General features: G+C 50.8%; 2 protein-coding genes across 2 annotated transcripts in view; both read right to left on the bottom strand.

The window, feature by feature from the left end:
* Positions 1-2,612: 2,612 nt before the first annotated feature.
* LOC100903880 (cAMP-dependent protein kinase catalytic subunit alpha-like) lies at positions 2,613-5,201 on the bottom strand. Its single transcript, XM_003741849.2, has 2 exons — positions 4,166-5,201; positions 2,613-2,758 (listed from the first exon to the last, which is right to left on the bottom strand). The coding sequence occupies exons 1-2, from the start codon at positions 5,199-5,201 to the stop codon at positions 2,613-2,615; spliced, it is 1,182 nt and encodes a 393-aa protein (XP_003741897.2).
* Positions 5,202-8,651: 3,450 nt separating this feature from the next.
* Positions 8,652-11,638, bottom strand: part of LOC100904029 (uncharacterized) — a 5,017-nt gene continuing 2,030 nt past the window's right edge. Inside the window, exon 8 of the mRNA XM_029111047.1 lies at positions 8,652-8,682. Coding sequence (XP_028966880.1) covers positions 8,652-8,682 — 31 coding nt within the window. The remainder of the gene's footprint in view (positions 8,683-11,638) is intronic.

The following is an 11,638-nucleotide window of genomic DNA, read 5'->3' on the forward strand; positions in this document are numbered from 1 at the left end:
GATCGCTTTCATCGAACGAGAAAAAATCAATTTTGTTATGCAAAGTGCAGCCCGACAAGAGAAAGAGCCAAACACGAAAATCACTCCAAGATCGAATCGGGCGACAAATAAAACGAGAGAAAAAAATCTCAAGAAATCCTTTACATTGCACTGTGTGCTTTCGAAAGGCCAATCTGCTTCGCAGCGGGACTTCGGGACTCGGTCCTTCCTCCGCTTGCCTCCGCACCCTCTCGCTATCTGTGAAGCACTAGAGGCCAAAGGGTTTAGGACAGCGCGCCATGCGGGGTTCAGAACGAGTTGGAATCACGAATTGAGCGAATACATGCCCGACACTGCAGATATAACGGTCTCAATCTCCTCGGACCATTCCCGACGGGTTCTGTCGTGTGTCATACGACTGACGAGTTCTAGCGGACGAGAGCACAGTTCCGCGGAGCGGGAAATTCCTCATCGGCACGAGGCATTTTTCGAGACGAGATGCAACCTCCTAGAGATTCGAGTAATGGATCGTCGACCGCAACCAGACGAGGCTTGTTGGAATGGACGTTTTTCCCGTGAGATTATTCGCTCCCGATACAAGATCTCTCGACGTTTTCTCCGATCAATCGAAGCACCTGGGGGATCACCATCGTCCATGTCGAAGGAGATATGACTGTCAGGCGAAGATTCATATTGCGAAGGAGGCGTGATAGCAAATATCGGGAGTTTTCACCCTGCCGGCGCTAACGAACTTTTGTCCCTGCGCTCCTGGTGTACATGGAAGTGTATGTCTTTGTTGTTTGCACTGCTCGCAGCGGACCGAGTAAATACTGAAAGAGCCCGAGCGGCAGATGAAAAGATTGGTGAAGACAAGGATAGACAAGGGGCATTGCAGTCGGCGAAGGAGAATTAGATTGAGACGCAGGGAGCACCTCGTTCGCCCACACCTTGAACCGGCGGGAACTCACAGACACACCATTACGCTCGAGCCAAACAGCCGAAACGTCAGCTCTCTCACACCTATGCCGTTTTTCTCGAGGATTCCGATCAATCAAATCCGTCCCCTACCCTCGGTGGTGGGGAATTCGAGGCGAAGCAGGTTGGAGGAGGAAACTACAGATGGGCGGGACACATCTGGAAAAGTCGGGAATGAAATCACATGATTTGATCAGTTAATCACCTTCAGAATAATCTCCGTTACTCGAGATCGTTGCCTCTCTCAAATCGAGGCTTCCGCGAACACTGTCCTCGCGTCATATGCGTTTGTTCACAACTCGTAAATCAGCCGCAGGCTCGCGATATCTTTTCGTGTTAGGAATCGATGTGGAGTCACGGCCAATCATTAGCGTCATTTTCCTCTAACGGAAGCGACGACGACGGCCGCTGCTGCTCATAATACTGGTCTGTCGCGTGGAGTTGACTCGGTGAAGCAGTGCAGCCCATCCGGAGGATGTTCGGCCACTCTTGAATATTCATCTGTTCGCCTACTCGCTGGACATCGAATTCATCCGAAAAGCACGTACTGGGGACAGCTATTCACAAGAGAAACGATAAATGACAACATCAAGTCTCCACACGCCGCGCCCATGCGGGGCTCGGGGATTTTTCAAGACGAGGTGACCCGACTCCCATGACACAGACCCGGAGACGAAATGACCTGGCCCCCGTGACGCAGACCTGGATCGAACTCTGACGCTGAGGATACTCGTTCAGATTCTGATCCGGAGCAAGCATAGATTCGGAAGGCGTGAAATTTTGACATCTATCGTGGTTTGCCGTAACTCGAAACACCTAGAGAAACGAACCCATCGCAGGAGCGGAACACTGCCAGCCCCGGATCCGAGTCACTGGTTGGTCGGTCGTTTTCGGCGATTGGGTGAGGATCGGATCCGAAATGACAAGTCTCGGTCGGAAGGGTTATGAGAAGAGAGAGGGTAAGGAATGAAATGAGCCCACAGGTTTTGAGTGGGGTCGTCGGCGGGCTCGAGGACGGCCAATAATATTGTGGCGGACCAAAAAAGAGGGGACGAGGTGGAGGCTGCTGGTCGCTCGACTTTGCTCCGTACAGCTGTTGCCTCTACTTCACATCTTCACGGGTCCCTGGCCACAAACCTCGAAATTTCCTCGACTTCGTTCCTTCCCTCAGCGAGCAGCTGGTGTCGATGTGCGCCGACTCGCTGCAGATGGAGGGAACCAACCAGCTACGCACCAGTGATGCTATCTGGCCACCACCACTGCTCGTGGCGCACCAGTGAGAATAAGCTTCGCCGGAGCGACAACGTTGTTCCGGGAGCATGTCACCTTGAGCTCGCGGCAGTTCGGATTATAAACCCAGACCGGCCTAGAGGGCCGGTATCGCGCTGGGTCGGATTCGATTCCATGACAATTAATCGCAAATTGGTCGTAGAGATCCGGGTCCAACGATATCTCCGAAAGTTGAGGCTCCGACCCCCTGGGACGACGTCAGCCCTTGGGGAAGCATCCTCACCGGCTCGTACGGTGACGATTGGAGGAAGCGTGAAAGCTGCGCGCGGAACTTGAAAACTCATGCGAGGCGGAGAAGGGCTCGAGGAAAGATCAAAACTCGGAGAGGCTTCTAATTGAGCCATCGTAACAGCAGTTACCTATGCGTTTCAGCTCACTTCTGTTCCGCACAGCTCTGATGTTTGTCTGTCGAATGATGGGACAACAGTCGCCGTCTGAGACGTGCGGAGGAGTGTCAGTGACGCGTTTATTAAATTCCCTCGATCTCTGCTCACTCGTGTTACAATACTCCTGACTTGTTAGTCCCGCCCTGCGAGACGAAGTGCACTGATAGCTAGCCGATATTCTCGAATCCGGCCGACTTGCTGACTGAGAGATGTGTTCACGCGCCTTTCTCCTTGTTACTCCGGAGTCGGCGACGCGCCGAGAAATCCGACAGCTCCGTGCCAAACAGCTGTCAGTGTAGCCCGAGGATCCTCAAACACCTCGAGAAAACTTTGCCAATTAACGCCCTCACACCTTCAAACTCGCTCGGGACTTTCGTTGCTGACGTTCTTTTGTTGCCGGTATGGGAGAAAACCCGGATCGATCGACAGCGGTTCATCACTACTAATTATTTTGCTCGTCCAAAGCTTGCGCTTAAAATGAACGCAGGGAGAAACAAGGAAACGGAGAATATGCGCGATATCCGAATCAGGTGCCTGACTCGGTATTTTAAATGGCATTCTCCACAGATTTTGCCCTTCTCGTCGGGTAGTCTCTGTCGCTGTCGGCGGATGTCACTGCCCACCCGATGCTTGGTGGCATATCACTAAGGCAATAAATCCAAGCCGTATCTTATCGCATGAACTCCGGCAGGCTTCAAGTGTGTGCGCGGGCTCTGCGTGGAATACCAACATACCTGGAGCTGCTCGGATCGACAGCATCTTGCCGCACATTATGAACGCTTGCCCGTTTCAGGGTAATTCTGGGAGTCATGACGTTCGTGTAGGAAAGCCCGACCGCGCTAGACGGGCAAAAGCAAGATGCTAAAATTCTGGCGGACTCCGATACACAGCTCTATTCTGCTGTTCCCTACCGTCTCCGCCCCCTTAGGTTCGAGAATCGGCAAAGCTCTCTACCGAACCTCCTCATTTTTGAAATTCCTCAGACAAATCCCGACCGAAGCTCAGGAAGCGTTTTTCCGCTTTGCGTTAGTGCTGAAGGTTTTATGGATAATTTCGTTTCGCGGCTTATCGCCGTCAGCTTGTCGGAGACCTTTTCAGCCTTTAGTGTGGTGGCGTTTTTAGAAATGTTTAAAAATGTGTTCAACCTTTAAGCTGTTTCTCGCGATTCGAGCGAGCGCTCAGGTCAAGTCAGCAAACTCCGGCTAAGCTCCGAGTGCACTTCATGAATGATGTCTCTAGATAGTTCAGTTCCGCCGACCATTTGCTCCGATCACACGTTACGAATCCGCTGCCGCTCATACATTGAGGGGTGATAGTGAAGACCAGGGACCGAAGCCAGAGAGGTGGGGACATTCTTTCGAGATCGTGCAGAGAAGGTGGCAACAGAAACCACGAGAAGAGAGTTCCGTCAGAGACAGACTACGGTATAATGGGACCATTCGACTCGCCCGAAATTATTGATTTTGGACCAATCATTAGGAGGGGTCGCACCGCTCAAACAGATAATCCAGCTGATCAGAATTCCACGAAATCACTCTGGTAGCGATCTTCCTGAGGTGGCGGGCAAATATCCTCCAGACCCAACTTTACGGCTTCGACTTTATGGCTACCTGAGACGTGGACCTTCGTTCTCCTGTCGAATACATCGGCGAAATTCACCTCCCGGAACCAAGAGTGTTCCTTGATGTCTGTTTTTCCATTTATGCAAACACCGAAACGTTTCGCTGGATCTTCTTTGAGTAGGCCTTTGATCAGATCTTTGACATCGGAACTCACGTTGGGAGCCGTCGGGAACGTCCACGGTCGGTGCATGAAACCGAAGAATGGGTACTTGTCGAACAATAGCACGAACAGTGTCACCCCGAAAGCCCACCAATCGCATCCGTCTCTGTATCCCGAGTTCGAAGCAACTTCTGGCGCCATGTACTCTGGAGTTCCGCAGACACCGTAGACGCATTTCTTAACTGGGACGGCTGATCCCAGGTCGCCCAATTTCACTTGAGCATCAGGAAACAGGAGAACATTGGCCGGTTTTATGTCGCGATGCAAAACATTGCAGGCGTGTAAATATTCTATTGCCAGGATAATTTGTGCAGCGAAACATCTCACCACCTTTTCCCTTCTATCCGTGATTTGACTCAAATCCCCGCACGGTGCGAGTTCCATGAAGAAGTAGACGTTCGCGAAATCCTTGCCGACAAAGTTCAGTTTGATAATGAACTCGAAGTCGACGGCGTACAGAATTTTTTTCTCTTGGATTATTTTCTGCGCCGTTCTGTTCAGCACAGTCCTCTCCTTGTTAACCACCTTGATTGCGAAATCAGAATTTGCGTCGCGATCTTTCGCGTGTACCACTGAAGCGTACCTGCCCTCGCCCAATAGACCCAGAATTCTGAAGTTCTTGATATCTTCCCTCGGACATTGATGAGCTTCCGCGAACCTTTTGTCAAAATTCCTCTCGGCGAACTTCAGGTACTGTCTGTACCATTCGATCCTTTGGAGCCGTTGTTTTGTAGGACAAGAGGCTCCAGAGTCGGATCTTCCGAGGAGCTTTCTGAAAAATTTGCGCATCGTTACCTTCTGGATTCGAAGCGCTCTCGAAAAAATTTCTCTGCTCCCCACGGATATGGGAGATGGGAGCGCAAGGCCCGACCATTTGAATGCAAAGCTCGTTTCCAGGAATAATCCAATACGAGGCGACACAAGTCGTCTCCCCTTTTCACGTTAACATCGAGCATGAGCGAAAAAACAAAGAACTGCTCGAGAAAACTGGCGATGGCCAAGTTTGATTTCCGGGAGGAGCCGATCACACGCGACGAATGCCGAGAGAAGGATTCAGTCTTGTCGTTTAAGACTTGTTCAAAGCTCCTTACTCGAGGGAAACCTCTTGGCACCGATGCATCAACCCGATGATGATTCCAGGGGTCACTGATCTATTCCCTTAGCAATATTCCCTGAACGTGTTGTCACACAGCGGCGTGGCGGGCCTAGGTCCTACAACTGAGAATCGGCAAATGCTCACCATTCATTATGAAATGTACTTCCGGAAACCTTCATGATTCCGAGCTCGTAGGTGGGTACAGACATGTCGGATAGATGCGCCGTGGAAGGTTTCGTGCCTTTGGAAAGTACCTACTCGATGCTCCCCATGGACCGGGAGAATTCCCTCCCGACTATTCCTTCTGGTAAACAGAGCTAAGAGTTGAGCAAGATATCTCCAACTTCCTATCCTGGACGAAAATGGAACGCCGAGGGTGCTCTGGAATGCTCAATATTTCATGTTCTTTCTTCGAGAAAACGCCGAGCTAGCAAGCCCAGAATATATCGCTTTCGACCTTCGGATCATGATCGTCTTAGCTCAGCTTTCATCTCTTGGTCGAAGTCTCGTCGGAGCTCCGAGAGCCTGGCATATGCCAGTCAATCCAGACTATCTCCCGGATTCATTTGCCGGGCGCTGCCAAAGGGTCGGAATTTCATTTCATGGTTGGCGTTTCGACCGGTTCTTCAGACTTTGGTGAGGTATCGCTCGGGTCAGTAATATTCATGTTAGATGACATCCACTGGACTCTTAGGATGCTCCACCGATGCCAACGAATTCTCTCCACCGGAGCCGCCCGTACACTGAATCAAAGAAGAAAAAGATTCGTTCCTTCTCTGAGCGTCATCAATTTGTCTCCTTTCTACGCAAGAACGAATGGCACGAAGATTTCCCATGACCAACGCGCAGATACTTCCCCAGGCCATACTACGATTTTTCACGCTCAGCATGCTGCTGCACCTGACGGGTGAGTTTGAAGTCCTAGATCTCTCTTTGGAGTCATTTCGCGGCTCTCGATCTCGCGATATCAAGCATCTCGGAGGCTCTGATTGAATTCTTCAATACCTGTTAGATCTGCTCAAAATCACTGTAAATGAGTCGGATCGACCCTGAATGTGTTCCACAGACAGACCCGCTCAAGTGAGATAAACGAAGCTGGAAAGCGCGCCTCCGACCTTTCAGGAAGCCAGTTGGGACCCCTCGTATTCCCATGCAGCCAACATCTCATTTTCACCTACGATAAAGCATCGAATACCTGTATACGATCCTTCAAGCGCGATTGTGAGACTCGAGCTCAAGGACAGCCGTCATGCTCGCGGTGTCAAGCGGAAGCAATGGGTGAGGGATCCTGTTTCGAGATTACGAGTTATGCCTCCATCGAAGAACAGTGGGCTAACATCAGCTTGATCAGTCATTCATTTCGCCTATTCGTCCGAGATCAGTGGGATTCAAGAGCCGGATACTCGTTTTTTCCAGCTTCTCGGTACAGAGAGCTCGAGAAATGTTTCACCAGATACAGAGCTACTTCCCCAAGGAGGTCCGAGTGCAAGGAGACAGCCCAGTTCCACTTCAACGCTTCTTCTGGTGTTTGTGAGCATCGGATGATAGAATGCAGAGTAGGAGCCCCGTACGCTACTGGATTCGAAAACCGCGAGAAATGTGAACGGACTTGCGCAGACATGCCCACCTGTGCATGAAGAGTAAGAGTGGAATGAAACTCAACTGAACATCGACAGAAATGAGAAATCCGTATTTTCTCTTCCCGAAAAGGACTCCTGGGGTGGTGAGGGTCGCAGGCGGGAATATCCTCTCGAGCGGATCCGCGCTTATCATTGAGCCCGATAGCTGTGCTGACTCTGCAGAAATCCTCGCGAAGCTCTATACACGGTATTCGGACCGGTGCATAACTACTCCGCACGATCCTCACGATCGATTACCTCACCAGACTGAGCTTCCCGGAACAATTCACCCATAGGAATGTGGAGTTTCTCTCAGAAAAACATGCATGCGTAGGTGTTCTTCCGGCATTTTCGCTCCTGCCATGGTACACGAGATGTCTCCATCTATGCTCATCACTATCCGCTACATTCTGGATTGGACCGACTAAGCTTCACGCAACTAAAACGTTTTTTCCGGAGGCCGATAATCTCGGTTTGTTTAAGCATTCGGATCGTTTGAAGGGAAGCACAGCAAACATTCCTCAGCGGTGTTCAAAGCCTGGACTCAGGAGTCTGCGATGACGATGACTCCCGAGAGGGATAATCCTGCTCCAGACCCTATTTTATTCCAGGAGCGGAGTCCTCCACACCGCACCTCTTTCCGGGAAGAAGATCTCAGACTCCTCTCTGTAGTCTGAGAGATTCTTGCGCAAAGAATCGGCAGACTCCCTCCAAGACTCAGTCTTCCAAACTCCAAAATCGACTTCCAAAATCGACTTGCGCTCAAATGTGGCGTCACCGAATAAGTAGAGAACGCGTGAAGGCCGTACTTCGGTGCATATCCCATCGCGAGCTTGAGACAGTTTGGAAGACTGAGTCTTGGAGGGAGTCTGCCGCGATGCACAGCGTTCTGGAAGGCATCAGGATCAGGGGGCAGTAGATTAGAAGAAGTATCAGCCTTGGAGTCTCGCTGCGAATTGGAGCTCGGATTCTATTTCATGCAACTATCGAAAGCCTCTTCGACCTCATATATTCCGATTCTGTTCGAGCGGCACACATACGCTCAAGAACTCTATCGTCGGTCTAGGGGAAGTTACGTCCAGGATACTCCAATCTGAGTCGGCTGGGAATGGTCGGCGGTAGAGATGAGGTTCGGAACCGTCGGCGTCGTGGGCATGCCTCACAAGCGGCGTCAGGAGGGAGAACAGTATGCGAACATTGGCATGTTCACGGTCTCCTAGAACGCATCAGATTTCTTCTGAGGGAGCTTGGGGAAGACCAAAGGCTGGTAGATGCGGAGGGAGCGAATATACATGTGAGATTCGTGAAAATCGTCCGTTTTCTGCGTCGTGCCTCTCTATAGATACCCGTACCGATAATCTCACGGATGGAATGCCATTTCTGACCTCATCCGGGGCTTAGTGTCCTACAGATGGCGAGATAATTTGCGAGTTCTGTCGAGCATGCTTCGGCTACCAGTGAACTGATACAGCAGATGCATACGGAAGAGGCGAAGAAAATGCGTCCTAATCCTTGAAAGGCGCATTATGATGTTGGACGGTATTGAACATGGATTCTCCGACGGGCCCGGGGCCCGATCATCGGACATTCGATTCCAGCGGACATCTCCCGGCCTGCCCATCTCTTCGCTTTCATCGTGACCTCATGTGGAGATTGGCCAGAGTGTTCCATCGGACTGATTGCGAGTGAGCGCCCCGGACCCCAACTCTTGGAGGGTGACCTCTAGTTTTTGACTATGAATTATTTTATTGAAGATGCACATCAGTTTCTCTGAACAGTACTCCTCAACGCGTTCTCGTATACTGTCTTGAAATAATCATGAACGAACGAACGCGTCTCCTCCATGGCTCCAAAGAGCAGGTCCACATATTCGCCGGAGTCCCCCTCAGGGACCTTGCATCGGACAGCATCGGAGTCCCTGACGTGGTCCTGAAACATTGACCTTGCATCGAAAAATGCGGAATGATCGACGGTGGAAAGGCGTTGAAGTGTTACGCCGAGGAGCCGAGATTCGCGGCGGCTCCGCCTCCCCCGGATGCAAGAATCATGGGCCGCAGCTATCTGCGGTCCTCTACCTTCTTCCGCTGCAAGATCTAATAGGAGACATGGATGGGACATACCTTCGCCAATTCCAGACTCGGTGCTTTAGACGTGATATCATCGATGATCCATTGCGACTCGACTTGGATCTCTCCACAATACTTGAATTGCGACCTGTTCCCTGCGACATATCGGACTGTAGGCGCGATGCTGTAGAAAAAGATATGAACTCGAACTTCAACACGGTTACCTGGAAACCGTGAGCGATCGATAGGAGTCCACGAAATATCTGAGGGCACCGAAGATGCGAGCCGAGCTCTCCACGGCCTAGAGTTCCCACGGCAAGGCCTGAATCTTGGTTGGGCTATTTGGATAGCTCCCCGAACGAGAGATATCAACCACAGTCGATTCCGCGTGGAACTCTTCGCTCTCATGGGACAGCGGCGGCCCACAGAGAGACTTCCTCTACTTCGAAGAGTCGAACTTAACGTTCACCAAGAACAATGGTACTACAGACTATGGAAGCGCCATACTTCGCTGATATATCTCGCAGTCTCCGAGTCGACGGAAGCGGTTGACTAGGTCGAGTCTCTCGAAGAAATAGGTCGCTCCTGGGTATACGAATTCGCGACGATTTTCCGCGGAGATCTCATACCAGCGCTTCATCCTGAAACGCGTGATCAGAAGCGACAAATCGATGACTTTGTTCACGTACTCCACCGAATAAACTGCGGATGTAGCGAAGAGTTCATAGATTAGAGAGTGCGGAGAACTTCGAAGTCGCCATGTGCATCCGAAGCATACCACGACTGTAAACCAACCTGGTTTGGTAGGCGCTCTCGTCACTGAAATGAGTTGATGAATTAGATTTCGTAGGAGGACGGCACATTCGAGCAAAAGCCCCTCAGGACGACCGATCAATATCGTCCCGACGTATTATTTCTCGAAAGTTGCTCCTTAATCAGACGTCGCGACAGGGAAATCAACCGAGGTTCAAGCCACGAATCATTCTCCATGGCTCCTGAAGATTGACCTATCCATCGACAGGCTCCATGGAGCCGCAGTATTTTTTTCCACACTTGAGGGAAAACGGAGAACATCACTCGCCTGAATTCGGTACCCTGAGGATCAGTTCGCGATTCCTGTCTTTGCCGATGTACAGCATCATATTCCAATACCATATGGACGCTGCTGTCAAAGCACTCAGAATGCAGAGCGCATATCGCGTTTGAAGCTTTCCGTCGAGCTGGATTCTCGAGAGTTTTTTTGTCTTTGATGACTGACTGGGAAGCATTGAGGAGAAGGACCCAGCAGGTCGCAGGGATCTTTACGGCCTACTGGGGCTGACTTGCCGTCTACCCTGCGAGAGCCTACGCAATCTGTGATCGGCATCGTTGTCTCGGAACTTCCACTTTGAAAGTACCGGGCATGCTCTGCGACTATCATCGAGTTCAATGTGATCGGTATCAGTTATCAGTACTCAGTCAGTCATCCTGTCATCATTATATTGCGTCATCATTGGCGGAGTCGCATCAGAGGAAAGTGTGATGAGCAATGAGCGGAAGAGTGGGAAGAGCCGATGAGCCCAGATCAACTCTGATAGGCTTGGAGGTATCTTCCGGTGAATTGAGTTTATTGGAGAGCTTTCGAGGCTCTAATGCTGGGGACATTGAGCGGCAATGAACAAAGTTCAGACGAAAATTCAGACCCTCGTGCTTATATCTGAATGAATGCAAGTTTTCATCATGAACAAAGTATGCAGTTCGAGAAAACTCTCTGCCTTGAACAGTTTCCAATTTGTAAACAGCTTCCGAATCAGGGAGTGTTGCTCTCGGAGCCTTCATTCGCGAGAGTTCCACGGCGTCGCAGCATTGGAGTGTCGCAGATGCGGACCCGGATCTGTCTCAGCAATCGTCAACTCGAATGTATCACGAACAACTCCTCTCCGGGCACACCTGCCCGTCGGAGGAGAGATACAACACCTGTATTCATCCTCTCCGCCATTCTAGGCAGCGGTGCGCGCTCGCTGGATTCGCTCCCTACCGTGGCGAGTCTCGCTTTCGTCATTCAGCTCGTGAACGACTCAACGATGCCTGCTTTGTATAGTTCCGTCTTGTTTGCTTGTTTGGCAGGATCCGTGATATCTCCCATGGAACTACGAATCCTGATGATTCCATGGGTGCTGTGGAACGGAAAATTAATCGTGCCGCAGACCGCATTATGAAGCTCAACTGATCGAGATCTCGCTCTGCAAATTCGATGCCGATTCGGACTGCACAAAATTTTGACGGGAATAGCGCTGCTAATCGAAATTGTGAGACAGCGACTTCCGCAGAGGCAGACGCGAACAGGCTCCTGAATCTACCTAGTTGCCCTTATCTCGAATCTCTGTTATCCTGATCATTCCCCTTCAATGCGAAAATCGGGGATATCGACAAGTGATTTTATTCATTTCAAAATCGACGCTGGAC

This window comes from Galendromus occidentalis, unplaced genomic scaffold (genome assembly GCF_000255335.2).
Source record: "Galendromus occidentalis unplaced genomic scaffold, Mocc_1.1 scf7180000077212, whole genome shotgun sequence".
Classification (NCBI taxonomy): domain Eukaryota; kingdom Metazoa; phylum Arthropoda; class Arachnida; order Mesostigmata; family Phytoseiidae; genus Galendromus; species Galendromus occidentalis.